General features: G+C 63.0%; 1 protein-coding gene across 3 annotated transcripts; it reads right to left on the reverse strand.

The window, feature by feature from the left end:
* Nucleotides 1-110: 110 nt before the first annotated feature.
* Nucleotides 111-16,844, reverse strand: PLCB3 (phospholipase C beta 3). Of its 3 annotated transcripts, XM_087422730.1 has the most exons (32): nt 16,677-16,842; nt 14,011-14,088; nt 13,676-13,744; nt 13,449-13,589; nt 13,130-13,209; nt 12,995-13,048; nt 12,831-12,906; nt 12,626-12,726; nt 11,956-12,122; nt 11,731-11,877; nt 10,555-10,795; nt 10,213-10,297; nt 9,949-10,135; nt 9,117-9,322; nt 8,143-8,239; nt 7,977-8,061; nt 7,567-7,691; nt 7,164-7,318; nt 6,927-7,088; nt 6,236-6,335; nt 6,043-6,147; nt 5,735-5,826; nt 4,354-4,507; nt 4,231-4,266; nt 3,903-4,095; nt 3,361-3,499; nt 3,194-3,270; nt 2,992-3,081; nt 2,842-2,899; nt 2,433-2,519; nt 2,111-2,347; nt 1,047-1,116 (listed from the first exon to the last, which is right to left on the reverse strand). In XM_087422730.1, exons 1-31 carry the CDS (start codon nt 16,773-16,775, stop codon nt 2,144-2,146), a joined length of 3,690 nt encoding a protein of 1,229 aa, XP_087278856.1. In that variant the 5' UTR covers nt 16,776-16,842; the 3' UTR covers nt 1,047-1,116; nt 2,111-2,143. The 3 variants fall into 3 exon arrangements, with proteins under 3 accessions (XP_087278854.1, XP_087278856.1, XP_014648432.1); XM_087422728.1 differs by lacking the exon at nt 2,111-2,347 and having other exon boundaries at nt 111-1,116; nt 16,677-16,844; XM_014792946.2 differs by lacking the exon at nt 1,047-1,116 and having other exon boundaries at nt 1,729-2,347.
* Between the last annotated feature and the right edge of the window lie 4,841 nt (nt 16,845-21,685).

The raw sequence follows: 21,685 nt of genomic DNA on the forward strand, positions 1-21,685 counted from the left end.
GGCAGGGCGCGCAGGGCGGGGGAGGGGGTGGTGGAAGGCGCGGCCCAGGGCTGGGAGTGGTCACCAGGGAACCGGAGAAGCCTCAGCAGGACGCAGGAGCAGCTCGGAGCTCAATTCCAGAAAGATTTATTGGCGCCCCCCATAGACCAGCCAGTGCTTTGTACTGGACACACACACATGAATTATGCCACAGACCCTGCCCTCCGAAGCTTCCTGACGAGGGGAGAGCCAGCCTCTCCGAGTGGGGTTACCGCCGGCTGGGTGCTCTCTAACAGAGGGGACGGAACTGGGGTGAGGGCAGCTCCCTCCGGCAGGGGAAAGTCAGGAGGGCTTCGGGGAGGAGGTGAGTTACAGCTGGGACTGGAAGGGAGAAGTGGGACAAGGGGCTGTCATTCTGGGCAGAGAGGAGTGGTCCCATGGAAGGATGGGGGAGCAGCAGAGGCCAGGCTTCTGAGGGGCTTGAATGTCATACCCAGGAGTTGGGAGTTTAGCCTGGTTGTTGAGGACCCGGGGATTGACATGTAGTGTTTCCATAAGTGGAGGTGAGCGGAGTCAGGAAGACAGGAGGTGGCTGCAGAGAGGCCGGGACACGGAATGCAGTGGGCTGATGGGATAGGACAAGGGCTGACCTCAGAAGCAGGCCTGGGCAATGGTATTAACCCTGAGGGAGCAGGGACCAGGGCAGAGGTCCCCAGCCCTGGGAGGGCCCTACTCAGAGTCCTGTTTCTCTGGCCTCCTCACCCCATCTGTTTGCCGGAGGCTTCAGCAAAAACAAAGAACGAAAAGTGAATTGGCAGGAGATAAGCCCAGATAAGAGGCTGCCTTCCTCTGGAGGAGGGAGGCAGGCAGCTTGGGAAGCACCAGGAAGCTGGGAGAGGCCTTGAAGAAGTGCCAGCCTGACCCCGCTGCAGAACCCCGCCGCACCCTGGCTGTGGGGTCTCTGCCACTCCACGTTGTCCCAGACCAGAGGGGAGGCACGGAGCAGGTCCTCCAGGCTGGCCGCACAGTCTGGTGGGCCATGGAGGGTCCAGGCCCACCCTGCCTCCGGGTCAGGATGTCTTGACTTAGCTGTGGCCTGGCACCCGTGACTTCTGCTCTGGGCCTCAGTTTTCTCATCTGTAAAACAGGCAGAACATCTCCCTCACAGGGGTGAGGGGGATGCTGGGTCTCCCAGTCCCCGTGAGGGTCACTGCCAGGCCTACCCACTTCCCACCCACCACTGAGTGCCCAAGTCCCCTGATGTTGGGCAGGTCGTGAGCTGCCCAGCTCCACCCCCAGCCAGTCTGTCCCCCGATAGAATCAACTGCCCGTGTGGGGCCCAGGGCAGCTCTGCGGAAGATGCTGGGCCTCGGGTCATATCAGGCAACAGGAAGGGGGGGGCAGGGAAGGCTTCCTGAAGCAGAGGCCTAAGCCTCCGAGAAGAGAGGACAGAGCCCAGGAGGGAGAAACGTAACGGGGGAGTGGGCGGGGGCAGCGACAGCCCAGGGACAGAGGGCACAGAGGCAGGAACGCCTGATGTCAGGTCACTGGGAAGATCTGTAGGCCCCGGGCTATGAGGTCTCAAGGTTCAAACCCAGCAACACTGCTAGGGGCCTGACCTCAACCCCACAGTGCCCACAAGCTCATTTTACAGATGAGGAAACTGAGGCCCCAGAAGTGGCAGAGCCAGACCTAGAGCCCCGAGTCCTCTCCAGCACTGCCCCACCCCAAACCACGCTGCACACAGGGTCCCTGAAATCCACTTTTATTCACGTAAAAAAATCTCCAAAGAATAGAGAAAGAATGTGGCCCCTACTTCCCAGAGCTCCAAGTCTCCGCCCAGTGTTCCCTGGGGAAGAGAGGGAGACCACTCCCACTCTGGACTGTGGGTGTCCTGGGGAGCGAGGCCCCCTGACCAAGGCCCTTCTGGCCTGGAGTGAGCCAGCACCTTCCCGAGGGCTGAAGGCAGGAAGGAGGGGCTGGGGACTAACAGGGCCCCAGGAGGGTGAAGGAAGGGAATTAGTGTGGGTGCTCGCCCCAATTTAAAAAAATAAAATTTCTAAAGATAAAAAGTCAAAAAAAAAAAGAAAGCATTAGTGTCTTAGCCTCCTGCCCTCCTCCCAGCACCCACCCTGGCCCTGTGGCCACCTATCGCTCTGTCAGTTCAGAGCTTCGTATTCTCCTCTTGGCTCTCCGAGTCAGCGCCGGACAGGTGCCCGCTGCTCCCGGGCGCGTGACCATTGCTGGCACAGGCCACCAGACGCCCGTCCCCCAGCCCCTCCGGTGTCTCGCCCAGCAGGCTCCGGCGGATCTCCTGGGGCAGCCTTGCCCGCTGCTCCTGACACTCCTGGGCCAGCTGGGCCAGCAGCTGCAGGAGGAGGAGGGGATCACAGCGAGGCCAGGCCACCCAGCACCCTGCACACCCTGCACCCTCGCCTGCCCCGAGGCCTCACCTTGGGCTCCTCCTCCACCAGCTGCTGCAGGACCTGCTGCTGCCCAGCCACGAGGCGCTCCTGCCGCTGCTTCTGGGCTTCCTCTAGCTGCGGGGGTGGGGAGGGGCTCAGCCGAGGGGCTCTAAGGGCGGGGACAGGCCCTGCAGCTCTGGCTGGGCAGAGAAGTCAGGCAGGGTTCTGAGATGACCCTTAGAGCGAACGTTCCAGGTTCCCAGACTCCAAAGCCAGGGGGCACTGTTGCCGACAGCTGGCTTTGGAGATGATGTGGGTGAGAGGGGACTGTGGGGCCCAGAGGGAAAGGCTCTAGAAGCCCCTCCAGAGCAACATAGCACCACACCAGGGCACGAGGTGGGTATCTCAGGACCGAGGAAAGAGGGGTGGGCTAGGGTAGCACTCGACCCTCACTCACCCGACGGATGGAGTTGACTGACTCAGTGATGTGCCGACGGTTAATCTCTGTCAGTTCCCTACACAGAAGCAAGACAGGATGGGCTCAGTGCCCAGGAACCCAGCCCTGCCTGCCCAGCACCCAAATGGCTCCCGGCCCCGATGCCCTTACGCCTCCTTCTTGTGTTTCTCCCTTGTCTTGGCCTCTGAGATACTGTTGTGGCGCTTCCTGTCCAGGATCTTCTGCAGTTCCTTCTTCTCCCTGGAGGAGCCAAGGGGGAAGAGCAAGGGTCGATGGCGGGATGGGGGGCTCTGCCCTCCTCCTGGCCCCAGGGAGACCCCAGCCCCACCCACATGAGATCCTCTGCCTTCACCTCTCGTTTATCTCCTTCAGTCTCTTTAACTGAGTCGTGTGTGCATCCAGGACCACCTCCCTGAGCCGCTGCTGAGCCTGTGGACACAGGTGGCCAACAGGTGACAGAGGCGGATGACAGGTCTGTCCAGGAGACAGGCTCCATCTCGCCACCACACGCCCCCTCACCTGTCTCAGGTGCTCCAGCCTCCGCTCGGCCTCCGTGTCTGCCTGGGCCTCCCTCAGCTCCAGGAGACTCTGCACCTGTCTCTTCTGGAACTCTTGATGTCGCTTCACCTCCTCTTCCTCCTTCTCATTCTCCCCGCCTCTGTGAGGGGGACCCCTCTGAGTGATGCTGGGTCATCACATGGACTCGGGGGGACAGTGGGGGACAGGGCATAGCCCAGCAGGCAGTGGCAGACACCAGCCCCAGGGGCAGGCTCTGTTATGTCAAAGGGGGTCCTGTTTGCTCCACCCAGTGATGGGAGCCTGTTTGGGATCACTGTCTCACGGGGGACTTCCAGAGGTATCACTCCCTGGTAGAAAGAGGGTGGGCCCCAGTGTGGGAAGCCTCCTCTCTTCCTTGTACCAAATCCTCGTCCCTGGGGGTCAAGGGGCAACCCTCGGCCATCCCTCCACAGCCACCCAGGGCAGAAACCCACACACACACCCCCTCTATGTTCACATCAATGCATGTGGCACACTCGCACACAGGCAGGCTGGGGACTCACAGGACACCCGGCTGCGGCCGGCACCTGCCCTCAGCCCGGGCCTGGGCCAGGCCGTCAAGCAGTCGGCGAGTGAGGGCCACGGCCTTCCGCTGGTGCTTCTTCTGCAGCTCCCGCAGGTCTCGCTCCTGCCGGCTCCGGAGCTTCACCAGGGCCTTGTGGCCCCGGAGCTCGTCCAGCGGGGCGGGGGCCACCTCTGCGGGCGGCAGAGCAAGGGGGCTGGGGCTGGGCTGGGCTGGGGCGGGCCAAGCCAGCAGGAGCACCACACACCCTCCAGGAGAGGCCCCACCTCCTTTGGAAGCCCCATCCCAGAACAGGCCATGCCCCCTACCTGAGAGGATGCTGGCGACCAGATCATCTCGCTGGCCTGGAGAGCAGAGGCAGGACTGTGAGAAGCTGGAGAGCACAGCAGGGCTGCTCCCCTCAGCCTGCCCCAGGCCCAGGCGCCCCTTACCTGGGCTGCCGAGGGAGGGACTGGTGGGAGAGGTGACAGGGCCTGGGGGCCGGCGGGGGGAGGCGTCCACTGGGCCAGGTGTGGGGTTTGGGGTCAGCTGGGACCCCAGCTGCTGAGACTGGGTCTCCTGGCATGTCTCCGGGCCAGCCTGAGCCTGCGGGGCAGAGAGCAGGACGCTCTTTCCAGAAATGCTCTTCTCTCCAGGCCCTTCTGTCCTTTCCAACTTCCCGGGGCTCCCCAGTGCCCCTGGGCGGCCTCCCTCAGCCCGTCTGGCCCTGGACTCCTCATCTGTAACATGGGCTGTTGGGACAAATCTATGAGAAATACGACATATGAAACAAGCATCTCTAAAACCCTTTTCCCCATGGGATGCAGGAGAGATCATGTGAGATCATTATCTCTGGGATGCCAGGCCCCATTGCATGTGCTCAGGAACTTCCAGATTGTTCTGGAAAGCCTTGGCCCAGCCCCAAGTTTCCTCCCCGCTCCAAGCCCCCCCCCTCCACCCTCGCCCACAGCTGCTCATCTCTCTCGTTGCTTAGCTCCTGATTAAATCAACGAAGGAAGTGACCGCAGAGTGGGTACCAGCCTCTCCGGCTCACAGCTCCAAGCAGCCGTCTCTTCCCCGCCTGCCACAGGCCCCTGGGGACCAGGTCTGGATGTGCGGGTGAGCCTCCACTCCTGATCCCTCCCCACAGAAGCCGCTGCCGGCTCACGGCTCCCAGGAACCCACGATTTAAAAGCTTCTGTGGCTTCCAGCTGCCCTGAGGAAACGGCCAAACCCTGCCCCTGGCTTTGACCCCACTTGCAGCTGCAGGAATTCCAGCCCAGGTCTGTCCTCAAGGCCTCTTGTACGCAAAAGGGGTGGTTGTCACCTTCTTAAATACAGAGAGTAACCCAAGGCCGCTGAGCCTACTGGGCGAGAGAGGCCAGAAGCCCCACACGGTGCAGCGTGTCAGAAAGGGCAGCGTTGGAGGCCCCGGCCAGGCCTTTGAACTCAGAGCCTTAGTGTCCCATCTCTAACGGGGAGGAGGGGGGCAGTACCAAACTCGGGTGAGGGGAGGATGATATGACCCAAGTGGGTAAAAAGAGCTCAGACTCAGCCGGGCAGAGTAGGCAGTCAGCATTCACTTGGCGTTATGTTCTGGTTTGGGTGAGAGAAGAATCCAGAAAGGGGAACAGGCTCTCCAGGCAGAGGGAAGGGTGTGGGTAGAGGAGCCAGACCACCAGCTGGGAGAGGGATGGGATGGTACAGGCAGAGGAGAGCGGGGAAGGATGCTTCTCCACCAGGGCCAGCCCGGAGGTCAGCCCTCACCACCCCACCCACCCCCACCCCCAGCGGTCCCCAGGGCCCGCCTGCCCCCGACCTGCCCTGGCTTACCTCACTCTCCCCAATGAGGGCGGCCAGCTGCTTGGCCCTCTGGTCCATCAGGCTGACGTGCTTGATGGGGTTGATCAAGGCCTCTGCGTAGTCTGGGGGGGTGGGCAGAGGGCAAGGGTCTTGGAGACAGAACTCCCAGGGCCACACCTTCCTCGCCAGCTCCCGTCTCACTGAGGGACCCCAGAACCCGCCCTCAGATCTGTTCACCACCCTCACTGGGGCCACCCAGCTCAGCCACTCCCAGGCCCTAGTGGTGCCCTTGTCCCCGACCCGGCCTGGCCTGCACCCCGCAGCTGCCCCCGGCGCACCCTGGTGGTCGTCGGGGATGTAGTCGGAGGCCTCGGTGTAGATGAGCAGGGCTGGCAGGCACAGCGGCTGGTTGGCCTCGTTCCGCAGGCAGATGTAGTGGTATCCTGGAAGGGCAGGAGGGCAAGGTGGCTGGGCCCCGCTGGGTCCCCACACAGACTGCCCTTGTGCCATCCCGAGCCCAAATGGCCTCACCTGAGCGGATGGCAGAGACCGGCAGGATCCGGTGCCCCACGAACTTGCCGCCCTCCTCAAAAGCCGCGATGCGCAGCGAAGCCAGTGTGGGCAGTACCACCTGAGGGCGCAGACTGGCGCTGAGCCACGGAGCCAGCCTGCAGCCACTGAGGCCACTGAGCCACAGCTGACCACAGCCACCCAGGCCAAGACTCAAGCGGACGTCAGACAAGCTGACCCACACCTCCATGGCCTGGACAAACGGGTGGCCAGGCGCCATCAGAGCCCTGAGCCCAGAGGACAGGCAGACAGGCCCTCCAGGCAATGCTCCGGGGGGACAGGTCTGTCATCGCCAGCTTAGAAACCATCGAGCGAGCCGTGAGCCTGGGACTGAGGCCACACCCCACCCCAGCTGGGCCCGGGGTCCAGTCCATTTGGAGCGGGGAAGAGCTGGTGTGAGCTGGTGGCTGTGACCTCAGGCAGGTCCGTCCTGCCTGGGAGACGGGGTGGGCTGTGCCCCCTCCTCACAGGGGGGCTGTGGGACCTTCCCGTCCTCTTCTCTGACCCTGGGACATGCAGTACCCGGGGTGGGGCCTGGAGGTGACAGGCCCAGCCTTCCAGCACCCCCACCTTCCGACCCCCGACCTCGAGCGCGCCTGGTTCCTGTGCCCCCAGGAGGGCCCGGCAGGTCAGGGCGCAGGTACGGGCTCACCTTGGGGAAGTCGAAGGGCTCCTCGTCCCACACGGGGTTAAACGAGTTCCCCTGAGAGGTCCGCGTGCGGTACTTGCGCCGTGTGTCCACCGGGAGCCCGAACATGTCCACCTCCACGTAGATGCCCACCTTCCTGTCGGACAGGAACTGCCCCGAGATCACCTGGGGGCCGGGAGCGTGAGCGGCTGCGGAGAGGCCCACCCCCGACGCCCCGGCCCAAGCCCGCCCTGGCCCCACCTTGACCCGCAAGGCATTGGCCACAATGCCGTCCACGATGACCTCGGTGAAGGGGTCGAAGGACTTGTCGGGCCGCCGCATGAACTCGGGCTTCAGCAGGTAGCCGCTGCGCCCGTTGTACTCGAACACGCCCGCGTTGAGCTGCATCGCCACATCTGGGGGCGACACGGGGAGGGCGAGGGTCAGATCAGACGGCATCAGGGGTCAGATTCAGGAAAGATCAGACGGGGGGAGGCTCGAGGGTCACCAAGGTTAGGAGAGGGGTTAGCCACGGTCTCAGGTCGGTTTGGGGCTCTGGGATTAGACAGTCAGAGGTCCGTTCATATGAGACTAGAGGGTTGTGTGTCAGGAGTCAGTGAGGCTGGAGGCCAGGGGTCGAGGGTCGAGGCAGGCCAGGGCTCACCCAGGGTCTGGAAGTTGAGTGCCACGAGCTGGCAGCCCACATTCCAGAAGAGCTGGGGCATGTAGTTAGACGAGTCCACGCGCGTGCCCTTGGGGTAGATACGGCTCAGCTGCTGCTTGTTGTATCTGAGGTTGAGGTCAGGGGTCACACCCTCGACTGGCCCCGCCCCCTGCCTCCAGCCCTGTGCTCCAGGCCAACCCTCAGCCCCTGTTGACCCCCCTCCCAGCCTTTGCTCAAGCTGCCTCTTCAGCCCCCGGCTTCTCAGCCTGGCCCCTGTGCAGTCTCCCAGGCCCGCCCAAAACCCAGCCCGGGTGCTGGAGGGTCAGGACCCCTTGCAGGCGGCACAAGTGGGGTGGGGCCTCTGAGCCCCTCCACCCTGGCCCGCGGGCCCCAGCACCGCGGAAGGATACTCCACAAACTCCATGGGGCTCTTGGTCAGTTGCTCCATGGCCTTGGTCTCCACGAAGGATGACATCTCGAAGCATTTGTTCCTCTCTGCGGGGTGGGTGAGGAGAGGGCGTCAGGCCTGGCAGGGCCGGCCTGGCCCCCATGCCCACCGTCTCCCACCCCACTCACTCCGAGCAGCCTCGAAGGACTTGAACTTGACAGGCTCGATGTAGTTGACGAGGGTGGACATTTCCTCCGTGGCGTTGACCTCGCTGCTGGCGGTGCCCTGCAGCCCCCAAACACGGTCAGCAGTGCCATGCCCCCTGGCCACCAGCTGGAAGCTCCCTCACCTGCCCCCGCCACAAAGAAAGCACCAACGCTTTTCCCACCCCTGCAATCGCACTGCCCAGGGGCTCTCAGTGAGGGCCCCAGACCCTCCACGGCCTCTGTCAGTCCTGGTCCCATCTGCCCCGCAGCCTTCTCCCCCCGGGGCCTCGCCAACATGCCCTGAACCCCACCCTCCCTGTTGGCCTCCCACCTCCCAGACCCTTGGAGCTGGAACTCCTCATCCAACCCCAGGGGTTCAATTACTCGCATGCAAATGAGCCCCCAATTTCCATCCCCAGCCATCATTTCCACCCACCACCTTGCCATCTTCTCTCAGGTGGCTCATAAGAGTCTTGAACTCAAGACCCATGATGCTGAGCATGGCTGCCCCTGCCCACACCCTTCCCCACTCTGGGCTCCTTCCAAGTCCGGCCTCATGATCAATCTTTTCTGTCACCTCCACTCCTCAGCACTCTTCAACACTCCCTTGTCCTGCACTGCCCCCCTCCTGCACTCTCCGACCCTGCCACAGGGCCTTTGCACATGCTGTTCCCTCTTAGGTCTGCCCACCCAACCTCCCTGCCCAGATCAAACTCCCCTTCCTCCTCCCAGTTCTGCACCGTAACTCACCCCTCCTCAGGCTACATCATGAGCATAATTTCACACTTGCTTCCATGCCTGTTTATCTAAGACCTCTCCTCCTCCCTCCACACACACGCTCAGAAGGGCAGAGATAATGTCTGATCATGACCAGACCCAGCACGCAGCAGGCACTCAGCAAATGCCTGGGAAATGATTACATGCTGCCTCCCTCTCTTCCCGCCTGCAGGCCTGACCTCATCCGTAGTTGGCTTTTTGAGGTCCGTCTGTTCCTCCTCTTCCTCATCTTCCTCTTCATCCTCACGGTCGGTAGGTCCAACAGCATCGGGGCCCCGCTGTGGCCCCTCCTCACCCAGAGACTTCTGAGGCTCTAGTCTGGGCTTCTCGAGGCCCACCTCCTCCCCATTGCTCAGGCCTGGGCAGCTGTCAGAGCTGGGGGACCCTGCAGAGGACGGGGCACAGGGGTCAGGGGTCAGGGCACACACAGGCACTCAGGAGCCAGGAGGGGTCGTGCCCAGTGTCTGTGGAGGTGACTCAGTGGGGAAGGGGTCCTATCAGGGCAGTGTGGCTGGCGGAGAGGGCAGACGTCAGGAGTTGGACGGTATTAAAGCCAGTGGTAGTGCAGAGGGGTCACAGGTCAAAGGTCAGGGTCTAGAGTGATATCCATCAGGGAGGTGGCAGGGTGGCTCAAAAGAGTGAGAAGCCAGGAACTGGGGTACAACAGCCTTGACCGCGGAGGGTGAAGAATGACACGGCAGGGTTCCAAGTCAGGGGTCAGTCAGAGCCACACCCAGGGAGGGGGCTTAGCGACGCAGCGGGCAGATGTAAGGGGGACTTCGATAAAGGTAGAGGTCAAGGGTTAGCTGAAATTATAACCAGTTGGGTGGGTAGACTCAGTGGGGGTCACAGGACAGGGGTCAGAGGTATAAGGGTCACATCCAAAGTGTGGGGGTGTGGTTCCCTGAGGTCACAGGTCAGGATTCAGAGTCATGAGCTGGTTGAGGGGGAGGGTTCTGTGAGGTGGGAGGTGAGGGTCAGGATCAGGTCAAAGTCGGGCCAGGGCCATACCGAGCTGGGGTGAGGAGGGCTCGGTGGCGGCCGAGCTCTCGCTCAGGGCCGAGTTGCTCTGCTCCAGCGGCCGCTTGCGCACGGAGCTGCCGGGGCCGCCAGTGCCGGGCTGGTGCCTCTTCTTGTTCTTCACCAGGATGCGGCCCATCAGGTCCTGGGGGCTGGGCAGGGGCACGCCTGGGGCCAGCTGGGGGGCAGGGACAGGTCAGGGCCTGCGGGGGCGCCCTCGCCCCCCATGCCCCGCCACGGCTCCGAGCCCCGTACCGGATACTTGTCCAGTGGGTCGATGAGCAGAGCATCGCCAAAGATGGAGCGGCAGTACTCGGCCATCTTGGCCTGCTGTTTTGCCCTGTGGGGCCAAGGTCAGAGGTCAGAGGTTCCTGGGGTGAAGCTGAGGTCCCCAGGGCAGGTCAGAAGCCTGCAGGGTCAGTGGAAGGTCGCAGAGTCGGAGGTCACAGGAGCAGACCGACAGTGCCATGGTGGGATGGCTGTCTCTGGGTGGATCGGGGTCCCCAGGTCAGAGGCCTCCATATTAGAGGTTGCCGGAGCGCACGTCTCGGGTCGGAGGGCCCAGGTGTGGGGTCCCCGGGTCAGGGGCCCACTCACGAGTCCACGTGGTTCTCGAAGGAGAGGATGACAGGGTAGGGCGAGGTCTTGAAGGCGGTCTCGGCAATGGCCTCGAGCACATCCCGCAGTGGCACCTCGGTGGTCATGGTGAAGCCGTGCGTGATGAACGGCTCCTCCTCGGGCGGCCGCCCCTTCCACACGTCCAGCTCCACGCAGCGGCAGCCCCACAGCAGCGCCTGCCGGTACATCTCCACCGACGAGGTCCCGGCCAGCTGCCCCGCTGCAGGCGAGCCTCCGTCACCACAGCCACCCAGCCAGCCTGGCTCCTGACCCTCCTCCCCGGCCCCCGCTGAACCAGGCCACGCCGGCGACACGCAAGCCCCTGTGGCGCCTGGCCCGGCCCTGGCACACTCTGTCTGGAGTCCTAATCACTCCTTAATTCACTATGGAACCAGCAGCATCTCCCGAAAGTACCCAGGGCAGGCCCAGGTCCTGCCTCCCAGCCCCTGGCACCCACCCAGGCTGGGCAGTCGGCACCCACCAGTGCTGGCTGACAGCTCGGCCCCCTCCCAGGGCTCACCCTCTTTCAGATAAACACCCATCACCCCTCAATTCCCACAGCCCAAACTGGGGAGTCATCCCCAACACCCCCATGGCCCCTCATTCCCTTTCCTGCCTCCACCGCCACTGCCTTGGAACAGCCTCCATCCCCTCCTGCCTGGGGACAGCAGGCCCCTCCCTGCCTCCCATCCAGTCTCTGCAGAGCACCCGGCGTCATCCTTCTAAACACATACCAGGTCACATCACCTTCCCTGCTTAACACCCTCCAGAAAGCCCTTCCTACCCACTTAGAATAAATCAAACTCCTTCTGTGCCCCCTGGTCTAGCCCCACCTCCCTCTCAGCCGCCTCTCCTCTACCTGCCCTGCCCCGCCCCACCTCCCGGCCTCCTTTCTGCTTCTTAAGAACACCAAGCTGTCTCCTGTCCCAGGACTTCACACATCCAGCTGGTGCAGGCTGCAGCCCTTCCCCGGGGAGCCTTCCGGAACAGCCAGGAGACGCACCCACGGCAGAGAAGCCCCGCTCCTCCAGGGCAGGCTGTCGGTTCCCTGCCTGCATCCCCAGCACTGGCCACCCCAAAAGGAGGCAGGCGGTGTAAGGGCCAGAGGGCAGAGGTCATGGATGCCACTCCGCCCGCCCTCCCTCCCGCGCTCACCCGTGAGATAGGTGTTATGCGAGGAGTTGATGAAGTAAGCACTCAGCGGCTGGGTCATGTCCGCAGTCAGATCCAGGGCCTCCAGGGGCAGGATGCCGTTTTCCTCACCTCCCAGGTAGCGGCTGAAGCCCTCCATGGACATCTGGTCTGGGGGCGGCGTGGGATTAGCAGGGTCCGCTGAGCCACACCCCCTGCCAGCCCCCCACCAGCCCCCCGCCGGCTCACCTCGCTCCAGGAACTGCTGGTTGGGTTCATACTTCTCAATGAGCTGCCGGGCCTGGGCGGGCCGCAGGGGCGGGTACAGCACTTCGTTGAGCCTCGGGTCCCGCTGCTTCTGGTTGATGAAGTCCATGAGCTGCTCCAGCGTCAGGTACGGCTTGCCCTTGGCGCCTCTGGGGGGGGTGGGAAGCCAGGTCAGGCTGAAGCCTCCCCAGCCCGCACTCCAAGCCCTCACCCTGGGAGAGGGTGTGCCTGGCTCCAGCACCCCCTGATTGGGACTTGGGCAAGTCACTGCCCCCTCTGGGCCTCAGTTTCCCCATCTACTCTAATGACGACTCGTCGCAAGGCAAGGACTTTGGAAACTACCAAGTGCTTGGCCAGCCACGCCGTGCTTCCAGTCCCTGGACCCTATCTCAGCTCTGGCCCTCGCTGTGTAAGCTCAGGCAAGTCACACAACACATCTGAACCACTCGGTCCTCATCCCCTGGGTGGGCTGACAGAAGTAACTCCAGCAAAGGGTCAGCATAGCGCTGTCTATGGCAGAGCTCTGGACAAGACAGCTCTGAGCATGACCACAGCCTGGCGTGCTGGGACCCCCTCACTGGGCCGGAAGGAATGTCAGCAGAGGCCAGACAGGGAGCCCTGGGGGCTGGGAGGTGGGCCCAGCCCTGCTCACATCTCCAGCAAGATCTTGTCAATGTCCGGCCGCAGACACAGCTTGTTCAGGAATCGCTCGAAGATTTCCAAGGAAAACTCATCGGGCCGGATGGACTCGCTCTGGGGACCAGGAGTGTAGGGTGAGAACCAGGGGCAGCCACTCCCAAAGAGCAGGGGCCCCAGTGACCCCTCACCTTGCCCTGCCCCTGCCCCTGCCCCCTCACCCGGTTGAAATTGAGGCCACAGGATTCCAGCGCAGTCTCCACCCGCTTCTTGTCTGCTGAGAACATCTTCAGGATGCTGGGCAGGCAGGAGGGGTTAGGGTCAGTGGGGGCAAAGGTCACGGGTCGGGGCAGAAGACAAGGCGTGGAGGGAAGGGGGTGCTCACTTCTTGACGGGGATCCGTCCATCCTGGTTCACCTGCAGCTTCAGCTTCGTGTATCTGGGGAGGCAGGCGGGAGAGTCACGCCCTGGGAACAGCCCCCTGAACCCCTGACGCCCCCCAGGCAGGCCCCAGGCTCACGCTTTGCGCAAGAAGGTGTTCCTGGAGGCGTTCTGAGCCAGGATGTTCATAGCCAGCTTGAACAGCTCCTCGGACCAGACCTGAGGGGTCAAGATACAGGGGGAGGGGGTGAGTGGGGGACAGAGGGGCTGGCCTAGCCACAGCCCATGCCCAGAACCAGGTCTGGCACACAGTGAGTACTTAAATCCTGTTTTGTCAGAGGATGATGAGAAATAGGGACAGGGAACAGCCTAGGTCACAACAGGTGCTCAGTAAGTGATGGCTGACTCAGCAAGTGAGGAGGCAGCCCCCCAGGGCCGACCCCTCAGCCCCAGCCCACCTTGGCTGTGTCGTCCTGCACGGCCATGAAGTTCAAGAACGTTGTATTCACCGGATCCGGCCCAGCCACCACCGTCATCAACTTCTCCTCCAGCCGGGCATCAGGGCCCCCAAAGCCCAGCACCTCCCGGATCTTGGGGTCCTGAGTAGGGAGAACCAGGGGTGAGGAGGGGCTCCCCACCCCTCATGGCCTCACTCCCATCCTTAGTCCTGGGCCCCATCTCTCACCTTGGGGAGGCGGGCGTAACGGCCCGTCCGTGTGTCCCTGATGGAACTGATGTCCAGTGTGTCCACCTCCTGGGGAAACCGGACGCCAGGGGAGGTCTGAGAGGCTACAGGGCGAGAGCTGGGAGCCCCCAAGCTCCCCACCCAGGCCAGGGAGCGGCCACCCCCTGCTGTAGCCCCAGCCCCCATCCCCGCCCTTAGCACTTCCTGTCCAGGGAGCCATGGGAGAGGTCAGCCCACAGCTCGGCCCCACGCCTAGGGGCCGGGGTTCGGGGGCGGTCAGGGGTCTGGGGTGGGGGCCCTTGACCTGAGCTAGCTGCACCAGTGCCCGCCCTCACCATGTTGGGTCCTGTCCAGTACAGGAAGAAGCCATTGGCGTCTACGCGCAGGGTCACCAGGTTCCGACTGGAGGCCTCCTGGGGACAGGAAGGGACAGCAGGGGTCAGGGAGTGAGGGCTGCAGCCCAGGCTTGGTCCCTGGACCCCTGGGGCCAACCACACCCTCCTCCCCCCACAGTGTTTCTGCCAGTAAGTGAAGACAAGCCTCACCCAGCCCACAGGTCCGGTGTGGCTCCCTAGTCCTCAGGACAAAGCTGAGGTCCTAGATGTGACATTCGGGTCACTCCCATCCTCACCTCTGTCTCGCCCTAAGGCTGTCACACGGACCACTGACTACCCTCTCCCCCCTCCAGCTTCTGCATCATTGTTCCTTTGCTGGGATATGCTCTCCTTTCTTCTCTACCCGTGAAATCTGACCCATCTCCTTGTGGAGGCCTCCTCGGACCCCAGCCCAGGGCTCAGTTTCCCCAGAAGGTCTGAGAGCTCCCTGACGGTTGAAGCCCCCCTGAACCCCCTAGGGAATATTTATGCGATAAAAGCAGAGGGTTCGGAAGTCTGACTCCCACAGCCCTTCTGTGTCCCCCGGGGTCCCACGACGACCAGCCACCCCTTACATCTGCCTCTAAGTCCATTACCCCCCTCCCTGCACCCCACTAGATCCTCACAGACTTGCGGCTCTCCCATCTTACAGAGCACGGACTGAGTCCCCCCAGAACGGGACTCGCCCTGCTCTCAGGACTGGATGGTGAATTCTGCGGCGGGCAGGAGGGCAGGGAAGGGTGTGCTGGCCCCATTTTCTGAGGAGGGCCTGGTCCCTGGCACACACCCAGGGCCAGCAGCCAGGGGGGGTCATCAGGGGCTAAGACCTGGCCACGGCCCAAGTGGCCAGGCGGCCACAGGTAGAAGCCTCCTGCTCCAGGCTCTTCGGGCCAGGAGAGGACCCCATGTCACCTTGGTGCACCCCCAGACTGCTCACTGGTGGACATTCATATCATCAACACAACAGCCCGTCCTCACGCTGCCCCTACTGTGCACCGAGTACAGTTCCCGCATCCGGAAGCTCATTCAGTCCTCTAACAACCCGAGGAAGTTCGCGCCCACTCAACAGACAAGGAGACTGAGGCACACCGAGGCTACGTAGCTTGAGTAACGTCAAGAAGAGGCGCCAGCATTCGCACCTCTTCTCGAGTCCCGTGGCAGGGAAGCAGGGAACCAGGCTCCCAGCCCCCAGCCTCAGCCACAACCTGGGATTAGTCTCCACTTTCCAGACTCAGTTTCCTCTTCAGGTAAATGGGGGTTGCATCAGCCCCACCCATTTCAGGCTTTGCTTACAAAGGACGGGAAGTTGATCTGGGGACAGAGGAGAGAGGAGGCCCCGGAACTTTGGGGATGCTTGGGTCTCCCCACCTCGCTGTGGTGACACCCACCCTCAGCCCCTCTCTGAGATTCCCTGCCCTGGGGCTCAGGCCTCCCCAATAGTGTGAGGAGGGGGGAGTTCTGTGGGTCCTGTCCCCAGGGCCTCCCCCAACCCCTCCCCAGAGGTCTGGCCTTCAAAGCAGCTCAGGCCCCCACCTCTTCAGCCCCAAGTCCTTGTCAGCAACCCCCACCCCACCCCCAGGGCCCTCTCCCTGTTCCCACTTCCTTATTTGGGTTTATCACACTGGAAGGAAAAGGAGAAACTTTTTCCTTCAGGCCTGCCTGCGGGGAGGGGTGTCCCCGGGCTCCTGGGGCTCCCAGGCACCCCTCTAAGGCACACCTGCTGCCCCAGGCCACGCCCCCAGCACCTCCCCCCAGCTCCCACGCCTACCAGCCCCACCCAGCCGGAAAGGAGCCCAGAGTCTTCCAGGCCTCTGGCCTGACTGGGAAGGAGCAGCGAGGAAGCTCAGGCAGGCTGGGTGGAGGCCCTGGGGAAGGAGGGGCCCAGAGAGCAGAGGAGGGGGCATGTGAAAAAGAGGGTGGGGCGCGGGCCAGGTCGGGGAGCCGCAGGTGGGGGCCGGGGCACCTGGGAAGCACCCAGGACAGGGCAGCTAGAAAGAGGGGTCAGGATTTATTGGGGTTCAAAGTCTCGATGCTAAGGAGTGGAGAGCAAAGTTCCCCAGGGATGGAGGAACTTGGGGGGCAAAGTCTCCAGTGGGGGTGACTTGGTGCTCCCACCTGAGCAGGGAGCTGGGCTGGGATCCAGACGCCGGGGTGCCAGCCAGAATAGGGTGAAGTGATGAATGGAGAACAATGTCCAGGCTAGGGCACTAGGAAAAGTAGGGTCCCGGCGGCACCCAACCAGATTGAAGGTGCACTGAGCCAGATTGGGGGCCATCGAACCAGAGAGTGCAGTGCCGGACAACGGTCTGGGGAACCAGGATTAGACCGGCAGGGAGGGGTGGGAAGGGCGAGTGAAAAGGGGGGCCGGGATTTATTGGGGTTCGAAGTCTCGGGGTCAAAGAGTGGAAAGGCAAATTTTCCGCAGCTGAAGGACTGGGGCGGGGGGGTGGGGGACAAAGTCTTCGTTACGGGGACGACTGGGGACTCAAGTTTCCGGAGCGCAGCCAGGCTGGGATGGCGGGGCGCCCTGGCCAGGCCGAGCCGGGCTGGGGGTCCCCGGCGTCTGGCCGAGCTTGAATGAGGGAGTCCCCAGGTCCCGGCGGAGCAGGGGGCCCCCCCGCGCTTACCTCGTCCCATTTGATGAACTTACTCCCGCGCCGCAGGGTCTCCACCACGGTGGGCGGCTCCAGCTGCAGCGCGTGGACGCCGGGCCTGGCGCCCGCCATGGCCGGGCCGGGGGCGGGCCGGGGACCCACGGAGCCCCGACGGGGACCGACGGCGCCGCTGCTCCCTCCGCGCGCTCCCGCGCGGCCCGCTCCGGCCCCGCGGCGTCAGCGCCCGCCCGCCCGCCAGTCTGTCCCGGACAGACCAGAATCGGCGGGGCCCGGGCGGGGCGGGCCGGGGGCGGGGCCGCGGCGGTACCGCCCCCTCCCACCGCGTCGGGACCGCCCGCCCCGCGTCGGCTCCCCCTGGCGGCCGGGGCGGCCACTGCAGCCAGAGCGGGATGGGGCGGGGGCGTGCCTGGACCCGGCACTGTGCTGGGGGCTCAGACGGACCCGCCCGGGGTGGTTGGGGGAGGGCGCTTGAGGCCAAGGGGGCTGTTGGGGGTGCAGCTGGAGGGACTGGGTGTAGAGGGCGCTGCTGAAGACCGGCCTACTAAGGTTTCTGAGGGGCGAGGGCGGGGGGACTCCTGGAGGGGCAGACTTGGGCCGGGGGGCATAGAGCCCTGCCCGCCCCCACTCTTGCAGCACTTAGATGAGTGCAGGAAAAGCCACTGCCCCCCGCTAACTCCCCCACCCACCACCCACCCCGCCCTCACTTCGCCTCACCCCTGCTGCAGCAGCGCGGTCCCCCCTCCCTGGGAGCACTTAGCCAGCTAATGGGCCTCGCGCCTGCAGGCGCCCCTCCCCCGTCCCTAGCCCGGGGAGGCCGGGCGCCTGCGCCTCCTTTGAGGACCCAAGCATCCTGCCTTTCCAGAGCGAGCCCTGGAACAGCCCCCTTCTTGTTCCGCAGACCCCCGTGACCCAACCTGGAGCCTGTCCCTGTGGGGTTCACGACTGAAAACTGCAAAGGGGACATCTGGTCGTTTGCCCAGAGGGGTCCAAATCCTCCTGGGCATCCCTAACAAGGGGGGTTGAGGAGGGGCTCTGCAAGGCCTGGCCCACAGCAGGTGCCCTGAAATCTGCTGTCTTCCAGGGATGGGAGGGGGGAGGCGCATGGGCACTGGGATGGGTGGGGACTGCGGCCCCTCCCGCAGGGCTTGGCTGGGGGGGCTCCTGCCTGGGGGCCCCTGTGGGAGCCCCCCCAATACAGAGGCAGTAGCAGCAGCAGGTTTAAAGTAGAACTCATCCAGAGGGGCCAGCCAAGTCACCTAGAAACCCAGAAAGAGATGGAGCTGGTTCTGGGGGAGGAGGGGTCAGCTGAGGAGGCGCGGGCACTGCAGGCCCCTTTGCCCCGGGCTCTCAGACCCCCAAGGGGAGCCCTGCGTAGCACTGGCCGTCCTCCAGATCCCCACCATGTTGGACACCAACTCTAACATAACGAAGCTACTTGCGTTTTGCTAAGGCCCTGCGGGATGTGATTATTATCTTCACTTGGGGCCCAGAGAGGGGAAGGGACTTTCCCAAGGCCACACAGCTTTGTAGGAGGATTTCAGCCCTCTGACTTGAAGGCTGGCTCACATCCTGTCTCCACTCCTTGCCCTTGAGGAGACAAAAAAAGGGGGACAGGACTTGTGATCCTGTCTCACCAGAGCAGCAGAGCCATCCCCCTGAGAGACCCAGGGACCACCAGGTCTTACTGGGCAGAGCCATGCAGGGTGGAGACTGGCCTCTGCTCCCGCAGGCCTGGGTTCAAGTCTACCAGCAGACCTAGTCTCTCTGGCCTCAGTCACCTTGTCTAGAAACTGGAGGTTCTCGGAGGATGAAATAAGCAAATGGATATGAGATGTCCCATGGCTGCAGGCAGCTGGACATCTAAGGGATGGCTAGCAGGCTGTGGGGGCATCAGGGAGGAAGGAGGAAAGGGCACGGATTGGCTCTGGGGCTGGGGGCCTGGCAGCCAGTGCCAGGGCTAGCAGGGCCTGGAGCCAGGGCGTTGGGGTCCAAGCTGTGGGCCTTGGGCCTCGGACGGGGGTACTTCCTAGAAGCGCTGAGCAGCAGCTCCTTGTAAAACAGGATGGGAGCCTGTTTCCTGGGCCTGAGCCTCCCCCCTGCTCCCCTCCACCCCCATGTCTCCTGAGGCCAGGGCAGCCCCCATTAGAGGGGCTCCTTCCTCCTTAGCCACTTTCTCCCATCCTTGGTAATGTTAATAGGGTTTCTCGGCAAGCAGTAATGGTGGAAGGAAGGCAGCTTTTCCGGCCTCTACCCTCGATTAAGGGAGCGGTCGCAGCCCACAGGACCCTCCCCAGGGCCTCTGCTTCAAGGAGGCGCTGAAAGCAGCCTCAGCTGCACTCTAGTGGAGAGGGGCCGGGACCCCAGAAGGGGTGGGGCTGAGGAGGCCACAGCCTGAGGCTGGATGGATGAGGAGCAGCCATTGCCGCCGCAGGCTTCAGTCCCAGGAGGGTTCCGGCAGGAGAGCAAGGGCTGGGATGTGGGCCCCGGAGCACTGAGCTCTCAGACCCCAACCACCAGAGGTCCGTAGGATCAGCCCCTTGAAGAGGCTCAGGGCAGGTAAGTGATTGCCCACCACAGCTTCTTAGCCTGCTGGGCAGAGCCAGGATTTGAACCCCGTTCTTCCACTCCAAGCTTCTGTGCAGGGCAGCCAGCCTCCAAGAAGGCTGCAGGCCATCATGGCCATCTGCACTAACTGTTCTGGGGTGGGGGTGGGGGGTGGCCGTGGGAAGGGACTGGATGGACAAGGGAGCCGGCCCCCGGAATTTGGAGTGCCCTCGGAGTGGCGTAGAAGGTGGAGAGAGGGCAAGTCAGGAAGAGCATCCCCAGCTCCTCCCTGCCCTGCCCAGAGAACCCCCAGGGGGTACCCTGAAATCTGGACATGACAGAAGGCCTTCATACTGGGCTGAGGGGAGAAGGGACAGGAAGGTCATCGCTCAGGGTCACAGCATCTGGGGGGCAGAGCTGGGGCTGTCACCCAGGTCTTCATGGCCTGTAGGCTCCTCCCACAGCAAGCTATGGTATATCCCCCCTCTTAACTATGAGTGCCCCCAAGGCCCGAATCGATGCTTGGGTTCAGAAAGCGCAGACTGCCTTGTGAGGTGAGGTGGAGTGTGGTGGGGAATTTGGACTTGGGTAAATTGCTCCTTCCATCAGGCCAGGCTCAGAGCCAGAGGCCAGGCTGGGAATGGGGCTCCCAGGGGAAAGGGTGGCTCCTGCCTAATCTGTAAGAGCAAGGGTCAGCCCTTTCCTGGCCCCCTAGGCTGGCTGAAGGGAGGCTAAGGCCAGAAGGAGGGCTGGGGAGGGAAGAGGCGTCAGCCTGCTCTACCCACACTGGACAGAGCCTGCCCACCACTCAGCCCCTCAACGAGAAGCCCACCTCACCCCCCAACACACACATATGATTCCCAGCCTCTGCCTTCTTGTTGTCTCTTCTCCCCAACTACAGGGTAAGCCTCAAGTCCTAGGTTTGAGTTTGGTTCCAGCACCAGCTGTGTGACCCTGGGCCAGTCTCAACCCCTCTCTGAATCTGCCCGCTGCAGAGGGCTTCTCTGGCCTCCAAAGAGCGGGTGTCTGTGAGGGGCTGAGACAGAAACACTGCCTCTCAGACCCTGAGACTCTGCTTGGGACCTCAGGGGGTGAGCTTGCCATCTGCAGAAGCATCCCAGAGGAGCTGCACAACCTTGTCGGGTGGTATCTAAGGGGAGGAGGGGGGTTGAGTAGAGACTTTGTGTTGTGGGGTTTGAGCACACAGCCTGGGTTCATGTGATTTAATTAACAGTGCAGTCATAGAACCTTCCATGCATTTTCCTGTTTAATCTTCCCCACAACCTTCTGAGGAAATGGAAGCACAGAGAAAGCCATTCATTCTTCCATTCAGTCATTCGTTCGACCACCTACTATGAGTCTGACATAGGTGCTGTGAATTCAGTAAGAATCAGGTAATTTGCCCAATACACGTGGGTTTGAACCCGAGCAGGCCGACTCAGCCCTGGGCATCAGCAGTGAACAAGGGCTGGACAGGTCCCGGCCCCGTGGAGCTCACAGTCTGGAAGAGGGAGACAGATAATGAACAAGTGAATGGGAGAGACGATTGAAAGAGACAGAAAATCAGACGGGGTGGGTGCAGGAACAACATAGACCCGGTCCGCTTAAGAGCCGTGGGCCAGGTATGGCGCCTGTGAGATCTGCAGGACAGAGGGTGGCGCAGGGCGAGGACCTGCAGGAGAGCTGAGCGCGGTGCTGTCACCAGCTGGAACCAACTCGAGAAACGCTTATTATGGGTCAGCTGTTATTATTATCTTTATTATCATGAGTACTGGCTCCCCCACTTCCTAGCTCTTTACGCCTGAGTTTCCTCGTTTGTACACGCAGAGGTTGCAGGGTGCAGAGGGCCGCGTCCTGTCGAGGCCAGCCCTAGGAGGGTGCCCCAAACAAGTTCTGCGATCCCGGGACAGGGCTCCGCTGCGGGGGAGGGGTGGCCATGCGGGGCCGGACCCAGCGAACTACATTTCCCATAATTCCGTCCCCCATCGCCATCTTGGCCGGTGGGCGGTGGCTGCCTGGGATCTGGCCCTTCAGGCCGCCCGGCCGGCTCCGCTCACCCCCGAACCCGGCTTTCACCGTGTGGGGGCGCGGGACCCCACCGAGTAGGGGTCCTGGGGATCTGGGCAGCTCCTGCCCACCTTCTCCACTCCTGCACTCCCGGGAGCCCGGTCCACGTGTCGGTCCACACAGAGAAGACTGCTCGCCCCCCGCTGGCCAAGGGTCAGAGGACCCAGACATCGGGGGCTCTCACGTTTCCTCCCTGCACCCCCGCCCTGCACGCAGTGCCCACTCCCCTCCATTCCCAGACGGCCCCTGTTTTTGCTTCAATGAGGACAGAACACTAGGGTCCCGGTGGGAGTGCAAATGCTGGTTCTGGGCGCTTAGAACCCTTGGGTTTGGGGCAGGAAGGTTAAAAAGGATAGCGGACATCCAGGCCAAAACCCCTGCCGCCTAGACCCTCCCCTAGCCCCCGCCCG

The sequence above is a fragment of the Ceratotherium simum genome, chromosome 34 (genome assembly GCF_057802395.1).
Source record: "Ceratotherium simum simum isolate JZ-2026a chromosome 34, ASM5780239v1, whole genome shotgun sequence".
Taxonomy (NCBI): Eukaryota; Metazoa; Chordata; class Mammalia; order Perissodactyla; family Rhinocerotidae; genus Ceratotherium; species Ceratotherium simum.